At 39.1% G+C, this 22,371-nt stretch overlaps 1 protein-coding gene and 1 long non-coding RNA gene across 2 annotated transcripts in view; one reads left to right on the top strand and one right to left on the bottom strand.

Moving 5' to 3' along the window:
• The window catches only part of EML4 (EMAP like 4), a 253,146-nt gene that overhangs the window by 64,446 nt on the left and 166,329 nt on the right, over window positions 1–22,371 (bottom strand). The window contains 2 exon segments of the mRNA XM_043511861.1: window positions 1,596–1,719; window positions 21,258–21,283. Of these exon segments, the coding sequence (XP_043367796.1) occupies window positions 1,596–1,719; window positions 21,258–21,283 (150 nt within the window).
• LOC122459522 overlaps window positions 4,699–22,371 on the top strand; it is a 38,152-nt gene continuing 20,479 nt past the window's right edge. The window contains exons 1-3 of the long non-coding RNA XR_006280281.1: window positions 4,699–4,710; window positions 16,591–16,600; window positions 19,451–19,461. This is a non-coding gene — a long non-coding RNA (uncharacterized LOC122459522). The remainder of the gene's footprint in view (window positions 4,711–16,590; window positions 16,601–19,450; window positions 19,462–22,371) is intronic.

Raw genomic sequence — 22,371 nt, 5'->3', positions numbered from 1 at the left:
CTGATGGTGTAAACAGGCGTTTCACAACAGAAGCTATCAGTGGAAAGCTACAAATTTTGGCAGCTAAAACAGTGGAGGGAAAGTGGAGTGGTGAGTTAGAGATATTTGTCCATTGGACTTTCTCTCAGCAAGGTCAGAAACTGATGCAAAGAACACTGCCCCCAAATACTCTGTGTGTGTGTGTATGTGTGTGTGTGCTTATTGTTTCCATACTTCTGAGTCATTGTTGCTGTGTTTTCCCAACACTAATGCTGTTCTCTCTCCCCTTGCTAATGGTTTTCTTTTTTGTTATACACAGAATTGGTGGTTGGAAGTGGGGAAGCTTTGCCTCTTAGAGGCACTGGTACAAATTTCTCTACTCGTCCACTGGGGTGCCTCTTTGTGGTTCATCTGGGGATTATCTCTCATCCAGTCTGATGCCCCTTCCTTCGGTTGCTTGCCCTATGGTGTCTTTCTCTCTCTCTCTGGACTTGATTGCCCTCCCGGCTACAGTGGATGTAGGTTCCACAGCTTCTTCTTTCCGAAGCATTGATATTCTCAGCCTTTAAGCTATCTATTACTCAGCAGGACAAAAGGAAAGAATGAGTAGTTTTAATTTACTTTGCTAAGATAACACATCTAATGACAGAATGTCTATAGGGAGTAGTACTAGGACACGGGGTCCTTTCGTCTTGATCCCTAGCAGACAACCTGACAGATGTTAACAACGGTTCACATCATCAATGACACTAGTATGATTGGTAGTTTGGGCATTATCAGCAGAGCAACCAATTACTGGACTGAAGTATGCCCTAGAAGTTTGTCTGCCCAATGTGAATTCAATGGAGAGGAATCAAATTAGCTTACACAATGCTGACCACAACTTTTACAGACGAGTCGGTGCAGATCAGGACAAATCATGTTCAGCATCATTTCCCACAACAGACTAACCCCATGATGCTGCATATAAACTGTCCTAGTCTACACTGATGTAAAATTGTGATCAGCATCATGTCACCTAACTTCATTCTTCACAATCAAATACAAACACAATACCATTTCATTGTGCAGACCAGTCCCTAGAGATGAGTCCCTTCATTTGAGGGTTCAAGTGCATTGGTGGTGCAAATGTGGGGAAATTTTCATGCTGTGGCTCATTCTCTACCTGCTTTGTGGATAAATAGCAGAAGATTTAGGGGTTTTATTCAGCACCTTTCACTGCATCAAAACCTCCTAAAAACTAAGAGAAAAAGTCTCACAATGGTCCATTACGAAGAGTGTACATGAATGTGTCTGAAAGCAAAATCTTGCTTTTTGGAAATAATGTTCTAATGAAACAATTTTGAGAAGATTTCCTTTTTTCCCTAGTTAAAATAAAGATGTAATTAGTTCCAGTAGAAAAATAAATACAGGAGTATATGATGTGACTGCTCAGTGCATGGAAATTTATGAAGTCTATCTTTATGGCTCTTTAGTGCCAATAAACTTAAAAAACTGTTTTGTCAAGGAAAATTAATTTTTCTGATTTAAGCAAATTCCATAATTATAAGAAAAAACATGAGATTAGATTTTTAAAGAAAAATCACAGAAGAGGAAAAGCAAATATTTAAGGATACATCCACTCCAGTTTTAACTTCTCAGGAGGCAGTTCTGTCCTAATGTCATCATAGTTTTCTACATCAGAAGGAATGAACATTGTGATTGGTCGACCCCGCATGAACATCTTAATATACTCTCCCTCTGTTGAAACAAAAAATATTAATTGCAATGATTTTACTTCCTGTGTTCAATTCTAATGAATTCCTCAATATTAAGCTAAGAGAGACTCAAAGAATATATTTACAGTGTTATGATTATTATCTTACAAAATGTGGGTTTGATAAAGGACAAGATCTATAAAATTTGTGTATTCAAAAATTATACTTATACAATATGCATGAACAGTTACTGCTACCATAAATGCCTTTGTGGTAACTCTTTGGATAAACTACGCATATAACATTTTATACATACAAATACCTGATGATACCAAATTTCAAAGTTATCACAAAATCTGAAGTTGGAATTATCACAAACAATATTTACCAAACATCACTATCTTAAAATAGATTTTTTTAAAAAAAGTGTGTCAAGTGGATATCATTAAAATCACTCAAGTAATCTGAACATTCAGTAGAAACGAAAAGAAAACTGTTCCTAACAGTACTTTCACTCTATTGAAAATATCTCAGCAACAAATAATGTGCAATTCCATAGCATGTATTCATGAACGGATCTCAGAATGCTTTTACCAGACAATGAATTAAGCCTCACAGCTCCTCTTTGAGGACCATTTTTCATATGTGGGGACTGATGGACAGAGACGCTAAATCGTTTGCCCAAGATGGCACAGCGAGTCAGTAACAGACAGTAATCCTGCTTCAAGGTTCCCTTGCTGTGACCACTAAATAAAGCCATGGTCCCAGTGGAGTCCTTTCCACACAATGTGCCAATTACAATTTCTGATGAAGTTTAAAATATATCAAGGACCTGATTCTGAGTTACACTATGAGCACTGTATACCACTCTGGCAGTGTTAAGAGCAGTGTCAGGGGCAATTGAGAAACAGGCCCTAACCTAAATGATTTATTTATTATGGTTCAATTTATGGCTTATTTTCAGTATCTTTCCCCTTTAACAGTAATTAATGTCAATGGTGAATATCACGATCATAAACTAAAAAATGTAGTGTCATATTTCAGTCTTAAATATACAAATTTGATTAGATATAAACAAAAAACCCACCCACCCCAAAGAGTTTAACTTCCACCAATAGCAGAACTCCCAGATGTTTCTGAGTATGATATTTGAAAATCCTAATAGTTAATATGATAAACTCAGAGATTGCAGCAGTCAGTTGAACCAGTGAATAGGATCCTACAGCTTGCTGACAAATAGGGGAAGAGTGAAAGCACAGCTATTCAGTGTTGATGGATTAGCACTATGGCACTGAGAAATGGCATAATGACATGAATTGATTAATATTGCCAATTCCAAATTAATATATTTGATTAATTTTTAAAAATCTCTTGGTAAAAAATAAAAGGCTTGTCTTGCGTTTCTAAGTGACCAAGCAATGTTTATAAATCATTCTTAAACATGAGAGATAAGGTCACTGCTTCTCAGATTGCAATGTAGAATATTCTTGTAGAGATGTTTGCAGAAGATTATAATTTAGAGATGCTCCCTCTTAAGGGACAGTATTATGAACAGAGGAATTTGGAGATGTGCCATGAAGGTTGGGGTTGGGAACACCACATGGCTGTGTGTGTAGCAGCTCACTTCAGAAGCTGTCCAGTTTGTTTTATTAAAGTTTTATTCCTTTCTCATTCACTGGTTTGCTATTTAATTAACCCCAGGATCATTACAAGGTGTCAGAAGTACTGAATGAGAAGGAAACTGCAGTGATTGTGACATTAACTCCTGTGTTTTCAACTGAAAGCAGAGACAAAGGGAGGCACCAGAGAAACAGGTGAAGCATCAGGCACAGAAGCCTTTGCATGTACTTTATTTCCTGAGCACAATAGTAGCTTGACTAGTTTAAGAAGGGGGTGGGGGAAGCCAAAAAATGGATGTGTTGCAACCTGCTTCCCGTCTGCAATTGTCAGGCAATGTTGTAGAGAACTGGAAAATAATTCAGACAGGGATTTCAATCGTATTTAACAGCCATAGCAGCAGAGGAGAAAAATGATAAAGGGAAATCAACCATCTTTTAGCATGTTTTTGGGAGGAAGCACTAGGTATTTATAACTACATTTGAAGAAGGTGAAAGCATGAAATTAAATTTTTGCTGTATTTATATTTTTACTGACTAAATTTGAGAAGCATTGCATGCCAAAAAAGAATGAAACATTGAGAGAGACAATTTTTTAACATGCACGCAAAAAACTGATGACACCATAGAGCAATGTGTCACAGAATTAAGGAAATTCAGTAAAATCTGTGACCACAGGCAGTGGGCAAACCGTTGATTGGGGGAGGCTAGCCCCTGGCCGGTCCTGCCCATGCTTGTGACTTTGCTGAGTTGCCAAAGTCTCTGGTCAGAGACAGAATCATTTGTGGCATTAAAGACAATGTGTTAAGAGAGAGATTGCTCCTTAAAGGGGATTTAATTTTAGAAAAGTTTCAGAGTAGCAGCCGTGTTAGTCTGTATTCGCAAAAAGAAAAGGAGTACTTGTGGCACCTTAGAGACTAACAAATTTATTAGAGCATAAGCTTTCATGAGCTACAGCTCACTTCATCGGATGCATTTGGTGGAAGGCTCCCCAATACGCAGGGCAGCAGAAGCACAAGCCAAAGAGCTGAATTCATCGAGAAGGGGTTATCATTGTACTAGTTATTAAAGAATATAGCCAGAATAGGTCAAATCAAAAAGAGTGAAACCAATCGCTAGGAAAATCACTGCTAGGGAGAAGACTGGGTACAGATGGTTATGTGGAAGGTGTGGATCACAACATGGTCCCAAACAATGTGTTGCCTTTGGGAAACTGTCATAAATGTGGGAGGAATAATCATTTTGCAAAATGCTGCAGATCCCAAATGCAGAAAAGTCAAGTGTATTCAGTTAAAGACAATCTTGAGGAGTTTTTCATAGATGTACTGGGATCTACCAAGCCTGATAAGAGAGATCGGATACTGCCTATGACAGAGAATGGAACAATTATTCCACTGAAACTGGACACAGGAGTTCAGGTTAATATTCTGTCTGAACAAGATTATCAGAGGCTCAACATAAAATCAAGACTGGAACCAACAAAAATACAAGCAACTGGTTATTCTGGAACAAATATATGGGTGAAAGAGAGGTACACTGCTAGCATCAACCATAAAATCAATGTACAGGTTCCCTTTCATTGTAGTACCAAAGGAGGCGACACCAATTTTAGGCCTGGCTGCATGTGAGAAACTCAGTCTGGTAAAATGGGTGCTCTCACTACAAGATCATACTGAACCTGGATATGAGGCACTCTTTTGGGAATATCATTGGGGGGAGGGATAGCTCAGGGGTTTGAGCATTGGCCTGCTAAACCCAGGGTTGAGAGTTCAATCATTGAGGGGGCCATTTAGGGATCTGGGGCAAAAATTGGGGATTGGTCCTGCTTTGAGCAGGGGGTTGGACTAGATGATCTCCTGTGGTCCCTTCCAACCCTGATATTCTATGATCTATGATCTATGACCTGTTTCAATGGTTGGGTTTGCTTGCAGGGTGAACATATAATCCGGATAAATAAGCAGGTCCCTACAGTTATCTATCCATGTAGAAAGGTGCCATTTGCACTCTGTGATAAACTCAAGGCTGAGCTTGCAAGGATGGAAGCAATGCAAGTAATAGAAAAAATTGAGGCGCCAACAGAATGGGTGAGCATCGTTATCATAGAGAAACGTGATGGCAGCTACGTATATGCTTAGATCCTAGAGACCTCAACAAGGCTATAAAAAGAGAACATTTAAAACTACCAAGCAGAAAAGAGATTATGGTTCAATTTGCAAATACTTGTTATTTCAGTAAATCAAATGCATCCTCAGGTTTTGACAGCTAAAATTAACTGAAGAAAGTTCAAAGCTATGCACATTTAACCCCATTTGGAAGATAGATTCTTATGGTTACTCTTCGGCATACTTTCAGCACCAGAAGTGTACCACAAAACCATACATATGATCTAAAAACATATGAATGATGTTGACACCTCAATGGATGACATCGTCATCTGTGGCTCAACAAAAGAGGAGCATGATCGTAGACTTTGGGAAGTCCTGGATGCAACTAGAGCTGCAAACCTCAAACTTAATAGAGAGAGAAATGTGCTTTAGGGGTTACAGAACTGACTTTTGTTGGGGACATTATTTCCACCAAGGTGTAAAACCTGATAAAAGGAAGATTTCAGCCATTGAAATGATGCCACATCCCCAGTCAAAGAAAGATGTCCAATGGTTCCTGGGAATGGTTAACAAATCTTGGAAAACTCATATCTAATCGATCTACCAAAGCAACAACTCTGAGAAAACTCCTAGAGAATAGAAATAAATGGTACTGGGGTGCAGAACAGGAGGAATCATGGGAAGGTTTAAAACAACAATGGATACAAGAACCATTTTTGAAGCTCTATGCACCAGGAAGGCCTATTAAAATCTCAGCACATGCTTCACAGTCTGGGTTAGGTGCAGTGATTTTACAGAAGTATAAGGATTGCTGGCAACCAGTGGCATATGCAGCCAAATCACTGACTTGAGGCAGAAACCAGATATGCACAGATCGAAAAGGAACTTCTAGGAATTTTGTTTGCCTGTGAGAGATTCAATAAGTATATTTATGGACAGACAGTGGACATTGAAACAGACCACAAGCGCCTGATAGCGTTCTTTAGAAAACCGCTAAATGACTATATCGTAAGGATTCAATGAATGATGATAAAGCTGCAAAAGTATGATTTGGTTGTGACCTACACACATGATAAATTCATGTTCATTGAAGATGCACTTTTCAGATCAGTAGCTCCCATGAAACCAGAGAAGACTTTATAGACAGAGATGCAAGCCTATGTAGATCTGATTGTAAAGTCAATTCCCATAGCTAACAGGAAACTGCAACAAATGAGAGGAAATGGAGAAAGAGGAATCGTTGGGAATCCTTAAAGAAGTGATAATTAAAGAACTAATAATAAAAGAAATAAGTAGTTGCTGTCCAACTATAAGAGACTATTGGAACTGCAGACATGAACTTATCATGATAGATGCAGTGATTTCCAAGGGCAGTAAGGTTGTAATTCCAATGAGCGTCTAAAAAGAAATGCTTGGAAGATCCATGAGGGTCATTTAGGAATTGAGAAGTGCAAAGAACAAGCACAAGATGTGCTGTATTGGCTGCAGATCAATCACATCACTACTAATTGGTAGGAAACTGCTTTTCTACTTGAAATACAAGCCATGACGACAACAAGCAAACACTGAAACCTCATCCATTTCCACAAAGGCCTTATGAGGATGTTGGCATTGATTTATTTACCTGGCAATCAAAGGTTTATTTAGTAGTCACAAATTATTATTCTTGGTCTCCAGACATTTGCACACTGCACAGTACTAGTAGTAAGTCAGTGAGAGCATGAAGGGAATCTTCTCCAGACGTAGAATTCCACATGAAGTCCTTAGTTATAATGGACTGCAATTTTCCAGTTCAGATTGTAGGCAATTTGCCATAAATTGGGATTTTCAATCACAAAACATCAAGTCCAAAATACCCCCAATCAAATGGACTTGTGGAAAGGTCTATACGGACAGCAAAGAACCTTATGAAAAGACTTTTGACAGTGGGGGTGATTTGTATGCAGCATTACTGGTTTACCAAAGTACACCTCTGCAGAATGGCTTTTCTCCAGCTCAGCTGTTAGTGGGAAGAAGGATTAGATCTAAATTACCAATTACTGATAACCTGCTGAAATCTCATAACAACGAAACCAACGAAGATGAAAGAAAATCAGAAGTGGAAGAGGGGTATCATGAAAGAACAGCTGCATCCAAGGTTTTATGTAGTTGACAGACAGACCAAGGGGACACATTTTGACGTTACTGAAGGGATTTACGAAAGTTCCAGCACACTGACAGTAGATATGGACTCTGGTATTTCTCATCTGACTGATCCATTATCATCAACGCACAACAGAGAAACTGTCAAGAAACAGGAGAACAACTCAGACTCTGATGAAAGGTTGATATTGAAAAAATCAGAGTGGGAGATTTAACACCTTGAAAGACACAGAGACTTGTTAACTTGCCCGGAGAAGGAGTATTTGACTAAACTGAGTGGTAAAGACTCACTTGAGAATGATGTGCCGGTAACCTCTCCTTTCTAGGTAACTGACACATTGGGTTTATGGAAATGTACTATATGGGTTGAGAAAGTAATGCATGTGTTATTAGATAGCTGTTAATATATAAGAGTTAATTTGTTTTTCTTTAAGATGGAAGATGTGGAGATATGTTTGTAGAAGATTATAATTTAGAGACACTCCCTCATAAGGGACAATATTACAAATAGAGGAATTTGGAAATGTGCCTTGAAGGAGGGGGTTCGGAACACCACATGGCTGTGTGAAGCAGCTCACTGCAGAAGCTGTCCAATTTATTTTATTAAAATGTTATTCCTTTGTCATTCACTGACAAAGGACACTCTGAGGACAGGGTCCAGATCTTTCTCAAGGTTTCAACTACATATGTGTACACACAAAATAAATAATAAAACTACAGTCAGAGAACAAAGATTGGAAACAAGATAACAAAAAGTCTATTTCCAGTTATGAAAAAGACAGAACGAGCATGGATAATGTTAGAAATAAAGTGTAGTTGTCAAGGTTTCTTCCTAGAACCAAACAACTAAGTCTGAGAACTTGCAACTCACCAATCTAGTGAATACCCTATGGACCTGAGGAAGCTCCTACTGAATTCAAAGGATTCTTAGGATTGATTGAAATTCTGTGGAATAAAACGGGGGCCCTGAAAACACTAGTAATTACTAGACTGGAGATATTGTGACAAGCCTAACTAGACTTGAAGGAAGACCAACTCAGTCACTGAGACAAAAGAAAAAATAAGATCTTAACAACCAAGATGAACCACTATGCTAGCTTCTATGGCATCATGACCTCTAACAAATCACAGAGCAATGAAATCTTAAAACATACTAAATAACTGCATTAATTTAGATTGCAAACTCACTACCGAAAGGTCTTGTCATTGTATTTGTCTGTAAAGCACCACGCAAACTTATGATACTATAAAAATAATACCATAGTATCGTAACAGAAATTATAACACATTCAGGCTGACAAAATTTACATTTACCATAATTTAATACAGTAAAAGCTTTGTTATCCGACATGTTGGGAAAATGGAGTGTGCCAATAAGTAAAACATTCCAGTTAATTAAGAGGGAGGGAGTTTGGGTGTGGGAGGGGGTGTAAGGCTCTCCTTGCTGGCTCTCTTAAGTGGAGGAACAGCCATGAGGGGTTCGGAGTGAGGGAGGAGGTGCGGGGCATGGGCTCTAGAAGGGAGTGTGGGGCAGGGGGTTGGGGGTGCAGGATCTGGGCGGCGCTCAGCTCGGGCGGCTCCCTGTAAGCGGCGACATTCCCTGCTGCTCCTAATCGGAGGCACGGCTGGGCAGCTCTGCGCTCTGCCCCTGCCCTGCCCCAACCTGAGCGCTGGCTTGGCAGTTCCCATTGGCTGGGGCGGCACCTGCAGGGACATATCACCACTTGTGGGGAGCCACCTGAGGTGACCACCACCTGGATACGGCATCCCGCACCTGTGCCCCAACCCCATGCCCCTAGCCCCCTTCCACACCCAAACACCCTTCCAGAGCCCACGCCCCACACCTCCTCCCTCACTCCGAACCCCTCATGGCTGTTCCTCCACCTAAGAGAGCAGGGACATGTCACCGCTTCTGGGAAGCCATCCGGAGCCAGGTAGGGAGACTGCCGGCCACATGCCAACTGGACTATAAACTGGATTTTCAATGAAGATCAGAAATGGTAGTTTATAGAGCTTTCCAGTTGGCAAAGTACCAGATAATGCAGCTTTTACTGTATTTGCATTTACCAGAGTACAAAGAAATCTAATAACCAGCTAAGGAACGCAAAGAGATCATTCAAACAGAGTGACCGTACCTCAAGATCCTACTCTATGTAAATGACAAAAAGATCATAATACTAACAAATTTGACACACCTGTTTTATGAGGTGATTGTTCAGTCATTTGATGAGGTGAGTACTTGAATTTAAGTATTCTATTCATTCTAACCCAAAATCCTTTGACTAGTCTGACAGATGAATCAGTGTACATGAATATCTGAATCACGAGCTAGTTACACTTGAGTTGCTAAAACTGCTGTTCTACTGCTTGTGTGACATATTTAATTTAAGGCAGTTAGCTTTATTAATCAGCAACAACTTTTATTGTTGATTTATAGTACTTTGTTTTCCTGTTGTCTAACTGGCAGTTAAAGTAGATTCCAGTAAACTAAATTTATTAACTCCTGTGACTTCAAAGAACGTGATTTCATGACGCATTTGCCACTTTTAATGTACTCCAGTCAGCTGTCTGAAACATCAGGAATTCATTTAACTTGAATTTCAAGCAGCCTTTAGTTCCAAAAGTAGAACTTCCCAACATTGGAATCAAGTGAAGCAAGATTTTCATCATATTCTGAACACAACTGAAAGATAGCATAAAAGTGACCAAAGGGCACAGGTCACTGAAAATTATAATTTTGCAGTATTGCACCAATTATTCCTATAAGTAATGAGTAGTAGTTACTGGGTCCAAATTAAATTAACCCATGAATACAAGTTTTGCCTTCTCAAGAATACAAAGTGACTCAACTCAGTTTCATTGTAATAAAGCAAGTATCAAAACTACAATGCCAAAATGAATATAAAAATAGTGGTCCAAATTCTCTGCTTGTGTAAATGGATGCAGCTCCACTTACCTCACTGGAATTTTGCCCATTTACACCAGTAGAGAATTTGACTTAAAGATGTCAATAGCATGGACCATCAATGAGAATTATTTCCAAGTAGCCAGACTAGAACTGCACTTATTTTACCAGAGATATGTATTAATTATATTTTTGTGTTGACAGGCTGCAACTGGTCTGACAAACTGTTTAGATAATTATTCCAATTAAGTCATATGTTTAATTGATTTTTTTCAATATACTTATCATCATGTACACTTTACAAAGACAAAACCATACTGGCTATCCACAGATGTTAAGGTAATAAAAATGAACCTTTTATGAAAAGCTTGTGTTCATGCTTCCATAATTTAACATACAAATACAGTATTGTCTCCAGGCATTTACAAACAAGCACTCACAGTGAGAACTTAAATTCCTGTTTAAAGACTGAATTTTCTTGCTGCTTATGGGTTGGCTAGCTAGTCCTGAAAGTACAAAATGACTCCAGGCACCTCTCACTCCCCTATTGCAAAGCAGGGGCTAGCAGCATGTTCAATCCCTGGGGAAGAGAGTACCTTGCATTGCTTGCGACCGAAGCAAGAAAGGAGGAGTGCAATAACGTGGGGCTTTGGGGAAGGGAGGTTGTCTACAGCATCCTCAGATACAGAGTAGTTCTCTTCATTTCCCATATGAAAGACACTGCATTTTTGGCCTTTGCTGGTATTTTGTGCATATTCCAGATTATTCTATGGATACACTTTTTAATGTATTTAATCAAGATGTATTAATCAAATATTACTTGACCAAGCCTCTCCTTGAAAAAAAAAAAGATACCACAGTATTTTCTTTGCTTCCCCCCTTCTGTCTGAGACCATAACATTTCATTAGGTATAACCCTGAGGGCAATGAGAGAATTAATGCAAAATTTTTTGAAACAGTACAGATGATGGCAGCATATCAACAAAAACAGAATGTATTTGCCCAGGGCCATATTCCTGTAAATACAAGCTATGAAAACCAGAAGTTTAACTCCCTTTTAATTTATATGGCTTAATTGGCATGGTGAAGCACAAACTGAAATGTACTGGTTTCCTCCCAAAGTTCTAACAATTTTTGGGGTACAAAGAGATATTTCAGATTTATCTCAAACATTTCTTCTCTTTCCATACCACCTCTTCCAGTAGTCTCTAGGAAGAGCTAGCTATTTCCTAGGGTAGTGCAAAGCAGAAAAGTAGGTGATCAGGAAGAGACAAGAGGAGAAACTTTAACGAACTTTGAATAGAAAAACAAATTTCCCTATCACCCATAAAGGCAATAGATACAGAACTGACAATTCTGTATTTCAACCTAGTCAAGGGATGTTCTGACTCACGGATCTATGCAGAAACACACTTTTTAAAGTGGCAGAGACTTATCTTGACAACTCCTATTGACTTTACTAAATCCTTGTGCAGAACTTTGAAAATGTATTAACCTGTATAAATTTGGTGAGGATTGTTATCAAGCCTTCCCCAGGAAAGGGAGTGTAGGGCTTGGGAGGGATATTTTGGGGGAAGACATCTCCAAGTGGGCTCTTTCCCTGTTCTTTGTTTAACACGCTTGGCGGTGGCAGCATAGGGTTCAAGGACAAGGCAAAGTTTGTACCTTGGGGAAGTTTTTAACCTAAGCTGGTAAGAATAAGCTTAGGGGGTCTTTCATGTAGGTCCCCACATCTGTACCCTAGACTTCAGAGTGGGGAAGGAACCTAGACATGCATCCAATGAAGTGAGCTGTAGCTCACAAAAGCTTATGCTCAAATAAATTTGTTAGTCTCAAAGGTGCCACAAGTACTCCTGTTCTTTTTACTTTGAAAATGCCGCCCTGAATATAGAGAAAAAAGGAAAAGAAAAACAACGAGCTAGAATTGGTATGATCAGGGACCAGAGAAGTCAAAAAGAAAAAATATATATATACACTGGAATTAAGGCATACATTTTCAGCTGTACACACAGTAATTCAGTTGCAGATGCAGTTCCTACATTGTAGGGATTATTATGATATTATTTGCATCATTGTTATTATTGCTAAAAGGAGTTACCTGGTCAACCCTGTTGTACATAGCATTAAAAATGAGAACGCTGGAAATGAGCTAAAGTAGGAAAGACAAGCTGCTCCACAAGCATCAGTACTTTACACCTTAATACAACACTCTGATAAGACGGATTAATTAGAACAGGTGCGACAACATGGCCCATGTTGGTATGCTGGGTGTCATGCTTTTCCTGGTGGGGGGGGAGGAGGGGGATAGGATGCCACCACTTGCCCCTGCTCTTGGGGTGGCAAGGGCCCCGCTAGTGGCCCGGGAAGGTGGTACAGAGGGAAGTGGTCTGGGTTTGCTCCTCACTCTGTCATCTGAACCGCTGTATATTGTCTACTCAGTAAACTGTAAAATGTTAAGACACCAAAAGACATAGGGCACATGGCTCAACCCCCACTTGTTTACATCATATATACTGTATTTTGACTTGTTTTTAAGCTAATCCTGACATTTACAAACTAAAAGAACAATTTTAAAATTAAAAACAACTCAGTATGTACTACAGAAATCTATTGTTAATTTGATTCAGCAACCTATTACTTTGTCCTAATATGGAGTTGTCTACGACCACCTCCCGGCAGAGGTTTTGGCCAGGGGGAAGAGAGAGTCCAGCATTTTCATTCCATGAAATGATTCTTTCCTTAATGCTGGCCTCTTTCCCAACAGCTTTCCCTCCCTTCAGCCCTACATCCAAGAATCGAATACACACACTATCCTGGGGAGCAAAAATCTTGAAGCTAGTTTCCAGCTAGATATACTTCCTGCATCACAGCATAACCTACCATCAGCCAAACAACTATGGTCATTAGACCATAACGTTTTTATATTACAAAACAAAAAACAAAGAAACAAAAAGCTAAAATGTGGCTGCAGTTTTTCCACGGTGGAAGAATTTGACAGTAAAAGTGTAATTTTATTATTTTAAAATGTTGTCAAAGTGCCACCAGGCAGTCCAAATCTGTCTTAAAACAAATAAATAGATGTGTAATGACTTCACTCTATAAAGAGAACTTAAGGGATGTTTAAGGGTTAATAGTTTTACTGTAATGTATATGTAATAATATTAAATGTAAGTATAAAACTTTGTTTCTTCACACAAGAATCAACTGGCAGAGGGAGCTACTGATAGACATGTAACAATTCCATTACATACCGCTGTGAAATACCAGAAAGCAATCAGCAGTTGCTCTGGAATAAATTCTATAGTATTATAGCTAAAATCAAGGGCCAGAGGAATGAATGTTGAATGTACATATTTCACATGCTCAGTACATCTAGTGCTAGCTACCTGCTTAACAAATGAAATTCTGGCTCCACTGGAGCCAATGGCAAAACTCATTGATTCCCTTAGTATCTGTGTGTGCGGGTGACATTTAAGAGAACAGAAATGTAGCAAAAAATAAAACATAAAAAGAAACAAAGGGTCCAACTGCACCCTCAGATACACAAGTGACTTCAACATTGGATCTACCTGATGAAGAAGGACCTAGTGAAGGCTTTAAACTCACCAACCTAGTGAGGAGGGCTTTCAACTACACTTTATAGCTATGTCTACATTGCAATTAGACAACCATTGCTGGCCTATACTAGCTGACTCAGGCTCACAGGACTTGGTTTATGGACTGCTTATTTGCGATGTGGACATTTGGGCTCAGGCTGCACCCTGAGCTCTGGGACCCTCCCACCTTGCAGGGTCCTAGAACCAGGGCTCCGTCCCAGCCCAAATGTCTACATTGCAATTAAACAGCACCTTAGCCTGAGCCTGCCGGTACAGGCCATCTACGGGTTTTTAATTGAAGTGTAAACATAACCTAAGAGGGCAGGTGAGAAAATCCCACAAGCAAGTATAAAAAAAATGATTTTGACAAAGGGCTGGAAATTGGAAGGGCGGTCAGGATGGAAAATTATAATAGGGTATAGAACCAACAAGAGGGAATACAATCTGCTCAGCAGCTTAGATGTCTACATACAAATGCAAGGCGTATCGAGAGTGAACAGGAAAAACTGGAAGTCTTAGTACACAAGAAAATTATGACTTAACTGGCACCACAAAGACTTGGTGAGATAAATCTCATGAATGGAATATCTGTATAGAGAGGGATAACCTGTTCAGAAAGAACAGGCAGGGAGGAGGTGTTTCATTATATGTTAAGAATGTATACACTTGTTCTGAGGTCCACAAGGAGATGAAAGCAGACCCGTTGAAAGGCTCTGGCTGAAGATAAAAGGGGGAAAACTGGGGCAACATTATGGTAGGTGTCTACTACAGACCACCAAACCAGGGGGAGGAGGTGAACAAAACATTTCTAAAACAAATAACCGTAATATCCAAAACACAAGACCTGGTAGTAGTGGGGGGACTAACTACCCAGATATCTGTTGGAAAAGTAAAATGGCAAAACACAAAATGTCCAGTATGTTCTTGGAATGTGTTGGGGACAGCCGGTTATTTCAGAAGATGGAGGAAAAACCAGGGCAGCAGTTATTTTAGACTTGATTCTGACTAATAGAGAGAAATTAGTTGCAAATCTGAAGACGGAAGGCAACTTAAGTAAAAGTGATAATGAAATAATAGACTTCTATGGAAAATGAGAGAGAGCTGCAAAATAAGGACAATGGACTTCAAAAAACACAAAGCAAACTTTAAGAAACTGAGGAAACTGACAGGTAAGGTCCCCTGGGAAAAAATATAAGGGATAAAGGAGTTCAGGAGAGGTGGCAGTTTCTCAAAGAGAATATTTAAGGTACAACAGCAAATTATCCCACGGAAAGATAAGAGGAATAGTAAGTGGCCAATACGACTGCAACAACAGTGCCTTAATGACCTGAAAATCAAAAAGAAATCCTACAAAAAAAAGTGGAAACACTGACAAATTGTTAAGGATGAGTACAAAAGAACAGCACAAACATGCGCAGGGACAAAATCAGATAATCAGCCCTACATTTCTATGATTCTATGTATCTGATGGTGAAATGGTGAATTGGGCCTGGAGGCTCCCTTAGGCATGAGTCACACTAACTTTGAGTTTTGCCTGTATGAGCTCCAAGACTGAGTCCACAGTCTGCACGAAGGTAAAACGATTATAAAGACAAAGAGGAAAGAAAAGTATTAGGAATTAATGAAGCACTGAAGATTATGAAAAACAACAAAATTAGGAATGTACTGTGTGTTTTTCATTAATTCTTTCACATATGGTATTTAATTTATTGCCATCCAAAAATGTCTTTAGGGATTGTACTTTTTATAAAATGAATAAAGTGAGTCATGCACAGAGCTGCTATCATTTTAGACTTTATAGTCTAAAAAAGAACCCTGGCATCCCAATGAAAAAAAGTTATTTTTATCTTCTTTAAGATAAACAGCATCTTTGGCACCATGCTCCATCCTTCTGTGTTATAAATATGAATACTTTATGGTTAATACTTAAATCACATCTCTGCTGAATAAGAAAATGCAGGTTTTTGCTAGGTGATTATAAACACCTGCTGGTAAAGAACTTAATAGAACAACTTTAGCTAAGGGCCTAATAATGCTGTGGTAAGCACCTGCATAATTCACACATGCTTTTGTTGGATTTCACAGAATAGGCCACATGCCTTCCACCACTGGAATTTGTTCTATGAACTTGGTTTACAAGGATTAATGAAGCAAAAGAAGAAAAAATTCTTGGAGCAGGCAAAAATAATATTTAAGGGTCTAATATTAACTAAATGCTATCATCATTGCTGAATCATTCTTGTCTTTATCATGTCTGTCCCAGCTGAGGTCTAGGAAAGCTCAGGACTTGGATGAGGGCTAACTGGCGGCAACTCAACTCAGAGAAGACAGAGGTAATGTTGGTGGGGTTAGTGATAACAGAGGGAGCATGGCCACCATCTGTAACAGGTGCACAGCTTAGGCGAGATATTACACCCAGGGCTACTCAACAGAATGCCCATGCAGCAGCTATGGCCAAGTGTGCATTATTTTTTCCCATCTGCTCCAGCAGGAATGCAGAACCCTGATACAATTATCTATGCCTTGCTCATGTTAAAATTAAACTGTTAGACTGTGCTCTGTATGGTGCTAAACAGTAATACCATTCAGAAACCCAAGTTAGTGCAGAAAATAGTGAGACATCAGTGCAACACAGAGGCGAGAGCAATGCAGGGAGAAAGGTAAGTTTTGCAGAGACCATGAAGATCTCTGTCCACTGAAGGGCTCTGTTTTCTGTCATTCATGGGGTGGTGAGGGCTCTAGAGAACACCATTTTTTTTCCTTTTTCTTTTTGATAGAAAGGAAAGCAAGATAAGCCTATGAACTAGACAGGGAAAGAGAAATCAGAGCTCACACTCTGGAGGGTATGGAGGTAGAAACAGAATCAGTCTCTCAGTTTAGGCCCTTCAGGACAAGTTTATTCATCCTGCAGATTCTAAGAGTAAAACAATTTTTCAAAACGTATATTTGCTGAGCTTTTTTTCAACATTTAACCATTTTTTAAAGAGGAAGAAACATTTTCCATGCTAGGAATCTCATGCTGCAGACAAAGGTGCTGTTCCTTCAGGAACTCATTTAGATTAACTCTTCTCTCTTGTAGCAGTCATTACCTCAAACCTTGCACTTTTATAATTAGGAGATAACGTCAATGGAAAAGAATGTTTTCACAAAATAATGGAACTCTTGATGCTAGACAAATGTAGTGCTAAGATGTAAAAGTGTAAGAAGCTTACCTTGTGACTTTCTTCTACAATCAGGTATGGAATCTTGAACCACTTATAATTTACTTCTCAATAATTATAAGATTCAAATGGATCATCAAAATGGATTGAGTCAAAAATATATACTAGAATAATTCCAGGATGTGCCAAGCAGCACCAGGCTGTCATCTTTCATCCAGCTGTCCCATGAAAGCATATTCTTACACAACAGCAATCAGCATCTCAGTGTGTATTTCATTTCTTCTCTTAGGGCCTGATCCAAATCCCACTAAAGGCCAGTGGAAAAACTCGTTGACTTTAATGGTAAGGGGATCGGGCCCTTAACTGGCACTGCTTTCTCCGTTTAAGGCTGCTAAGGTTTATTAATTCATCTCAGCCCAAATTACAGTTTGACCTTCTTTAAGCCTGTGAGTACTCTTGGCTTAAGTTAAAAGCTATTAAGCTCAAAATCTTCACAAAATTCATGGGAGAAAAATGACACACCAGACTCTAATGTTTCTAAAAAATCAAAGGGGGGGGCACAAACAAAATGTAATAATGTTTGTTCTTTTGGAGGTTATCTTTAAGAGCTAGGTTCCAATATATAATAGAAAGAAACTACTTATATTTGCACAGATTTTTTTATAGTGAATTTTTACTCTTCCTAAAGGTGTTGGACTGCCAGTCATGGAGACATACCCTTATGCTGTCTCCTTTACACAGGGTGTAAAAGCCAGAGTGGCATAAGCTCTGAAAACCCGATAGGATCCCCTCACAAGCCCTAGCAGAGAGGGCACATTGGGCAGGAAGAGTGTGTTGAGGTGGGGTGACAGCATGGAGTGCTGGGGACATACCAGGGAGCATTGCAGCCCATAGGGTAGACCAAAGAGGTTGCTATAACGTAAGCTATATTTACACTTATGGTGGCGTGTAGAGTAAACGCACTTCATGTGTAGCTACATACCACAATGAAAGGTTCTGACAGCAGGGAGGCAGTGGGGAAGAGCTCTGGCAGGGGGACACAGCAGGAGACTACACTGCTAAAAACTGGCAGCGGAGAGACACTGCTCGGGCATGCAGAGAACCTTTGAGGATATACATCCTAGGGTTTCCAGCGTGTATGGCACCCTACTCACCTATGCCATGCCTCAACATATACACTGCCTTTTACACCCAGGCTCGGTGAGCATGCTGCGTCCGAAGTCTACACGCTCACTAAGTGTAGATGTATCCTTAGACAGATCCCGAGCAATACATTTTGCCAGGTACCTCTTCAGGCCCCAGAACAGCCCAGGATTATGAAGGCACAAACGTGGCTTAGAACAACCAAAACCCCACCCCCAGTAGAGCTGCACCTAGTCGAGGCATAGCAAAACAAGGACAGCACAGACAGAAGCACCATAGGCTTCCCCAACCCCTTTCTGCCAAGGGTGTCTCAGTCCTGAAGTGGAGGAACTGCCTCTGAAAATAGCACACTGCTTCCTGTGAAAATCTTGGCCTTTCTGCTCAGACAGCCGGAGGAGTCAATTGTGACAGTGATACTTGTGTGGGCAGTTGTCCAGACTAATGGAGCTTTTAGTGCACACCAACAGATTCCACACAGGCCAATTAGCGCACACAAGAAAGTACACCTCTCTGTGGAGAAAAAGCCAGCTCTGCACAGTACATTGTAACTAGGAGGTCTGTGGCTATATCCACATGGAGAAAAAAAAAAACAATTAGAAAATGTGTTAACTAATGTGAGGTTGAACACAACTTGGCATTTAACTTGTCTTTGTCTAAGTTGTGTTTAAAAGTGTGCTGGCTGGTCATAGTTAACGTCAGTGGGGGGTCCCCTATGGTTTACCCCAATCAGATAAAACATTTAAAATTACAGCTGTCTTAGGGCACATTAAAGGCAGAACTGTGTTTATCACTTCTATTTTAAAGAGGTTAGTGAACACATTTTCTAATAAGATGCTTTCCCCCCTCCACTACAGACAAGACCAATGTCAGTTATCATACGTCTCTGGTATTCCTTTGATTCTGCTCCATATCAATGCAACATATTGCTCCACTCCTCAAAGTTATCTAGGTAGGCTCTCCTCATTTTGTGAAAGCCCAGATCACACACAGATTAATTAAACCATTTTCCATCTATCTAGGTATTTATATGGCCTCTACCAACTTGTTCCATAGAATTTAGAGCTGCTGGGATGTGCCATTTGCCAGGATGAGATGGATGAAGGGAGTCCAGTCTCAGGTTACATGGGAGGACACCAGGAAGAAAGAAATAAAAATGTAAGGATATTTGCAGAATGTATCATTGCACTGTAAGTTGTGTTTGCCAAAGATGTGATTCCTTTTTGGAAAACTTTGTCACAACTGAAATTACATACAGATTAGAACCACTTCTGTACAATAAACTGCATTAGTGAATATTTTGCCTTTAAAAGCATCATCACTGTAACTGTAAAAGGCATTCATTCTCAATGACTATTGAATCAGGGCTGGTGCTTCATACTGTCATGAAGTATTTCCTGCCTGCTCTTTTATGAAGCCTTTGTGTCCAGGTTGTTCATATTGTTTTAATAGGAGATTTTTGATAAGTTGGAATCAGTTAAAAAGATTTCTTTAATATACATTTTTCGGCAAATTTTAAAATTAAGAAAAGGCACTTTGATTAAAGCTTGTTTTGATCTCATAATAATGAGAACAAGTATGAGAATTTCCAATTAATTTTGTTTTTTTCCATTTGAATGATAGAAAATCTAAGGACAGTGCAAAGGGAAACCAAAAATATCAATCTTACAGCACAGAATGTGTACACTGCAGATTTGTTAATACAACAGCAAAGAAGAGGGATTTAAAACGGAAGAGAGACTCGCTACACAGCTGTGAATAGCATGCACTGAGGAAACATGCTCCAGATTTTGAGCTGCATGCTTCCGGTTCCACATGATCAAAACAGAGTAATGTTGAGACACAGCAATGAATTTTCTTTATTGTCAGTAGATTTCAACAGATTCCATCATTTTGAGAAAGATTTTTTTTTCTGTCCGAATAAGCCAGCAGCAGCAGATAGACACAGAATGCAAAATTTGTTGATGCAAAAGAAATATGCTTTAGAAGAGAAGATTTTTTTTTTTTGCCATAGGAGAATATTTTAAACCTTCAGTCTCCACTATCAACCAATCAGCATTCATCTGCTGTAATATTGGCAAGACAGAAAACTGAACAAAAAGAGATCTTTTAGCTGGCACTTCTTGATATTGTGGTACTTTAGGCAACAATGCAAGACTTTTAGACTCCTTACCCCTCACGTGTTCATATTCCTCTCTCAACAGACAGGATAAAGTATATAGAATTTACTTTCAACTCCCCAAGAAATCTCCAAGAAATAAACAGTGTGTAATTTTTTTTTAAACTCAGTTCAATTGTAAAAAATGACGTGTTTACTGAACTGCACAGTCCAATTTAAAGGATCATTCATGCATTGATCCTGAGATGGTGAAAGGCCAAATAAAAGATCCATGAAAAGGAGTTAAATTAGAAAGCAACCGACTGGCATAGCTTAATTCTTACCTTGGCTGTTTTTTTCACGGGTTGACATTTTTGCTGGTTATGGGACAGAAATAAAATAACTTAAAACTATTTCTGAAGTCCCGCCTCCCTGGTGTGAAAACTATGTTACACAAGGGCAATGTTTTCTATTTTATTTTTAACAAGCAAGCATATTATATATATGAAATAATTAGCCACTTTATAGATTTCTATATTTTACAAAAGCAATACAAAATATTCCTCTCCCGCAGGGCCCTGAGGTCACAAAAAAACCTCCCACTGATTTCAAAGAGCTTTGCATCAGGCACTAGATCTTTTAGCAACAATCAACTGAATTAACCCTTGGAGTAACTATTACCATTATGTAAATTCTAAATCAGTGCTTCATAAAGATATTTCATAATAACTTGGTTGTTTCCATTGGGATAATATTCAATTAACAACATTAAATCTCTCCAATTATCCCAATATTTAAAAACAAATGTTTTCACTTACCTTGGCTGACAATGACATCTTTGTGTCTGGGGAAAAAAAAAATCACAAAATATAGAATTAATGTGTATTAGTTATAATACTAATACTACCTAGCTTCTATACAGTCCCACATTATGTTAAGTCTTACCATCCCTTCAAAAAAACCACCACCAAAAACCTGGATTCACAAAAAGAACTAGATAAGTTCATGGAGGATAGGCGTATCAATGGCTATTGGCCAAGATGGTCAAGAATGTTAACCCCATTCTTAGGGTGACTCTAAACCTCTGACTGCCAGAAGCCTGTTCTGTACACTCTCCCTGAAGCTCTAGAACTGACCACTGTTGGAGGCATGATACTGACCTAGATGGATCATAGGTCTGATCCAATACGAAAGTTCTTATGTTCCTATGAATGGAACTTTGGGATAAGATGTTAATTAACCAATCCTAACCAATACACTAAAACCCCCAATTTTTGTCTCGTCTTATACTTTGATAGTCCCTATCCCCAAAGGGCTTACAAACCTTTTATTCTATGTTTGCTGTGTGATTAGCATAACTGAGGGTCCTAGGAGCCACTGAAGCACAAATAAATAATACTAATAAAATACTAAAATCGTATTAGCATTTGTATATGGGAAATTGGCTTTTAGATAGCAAAAAACAAAACAAAAAAACATAAAAAGCCTAATTTTTGGACCTGAAGAGCACATTTTGCTTGCATTCAAGGTTCTCAGCGCCTGTGAAAAATCAAGCCATGAGGTGACTAGTACATAATGATTATGAGTTCTTTTGAATAATTATCCAAGAGCTTGTATCAATGTGACTATAATGTCAGAAAATCTGATGCTAATACTATGTCTCACTGCAAGTCAACTTTACCACAGTCCCACACAGGATCTCTATATAAACAGTACTAGGTCTGCTGAGGGGGACACAAAATAAGTTTTCATAAGTGCTGACTATTAGACTACACTCAAGGAAGTGCCATGCATGAAAAAGAAAAAAAACCCTCAATTTTTTTTCAGAAGATGGGAGGAAAACTTAAACGTCCTTATAATAACCTCCTCTTAAAGGTGTCTTGCTTGTTAAAGGAGCACTTATTTCATGAAAACTGTCAACTGACTTGAAGC

Source organism: Dermochelys coriacea, chromosome 3 (assembly GCF_009764565.3).
Source record: "Dermochelys coriacea isolate rDerCor1 chromosome 3, rDerCor1.pri.v4, whole genome shotgun sequence".
Classification (NCBI taxonomy): domain Eukaryota; kingdom Metazoa; phylum Chordata; order Testudines; family Dermochelyidae; genus Dermochelys; species Dermochelys coriacea.
This window is presented reverse-complemented; position numbering and strand designations above follow the sequence as displayed.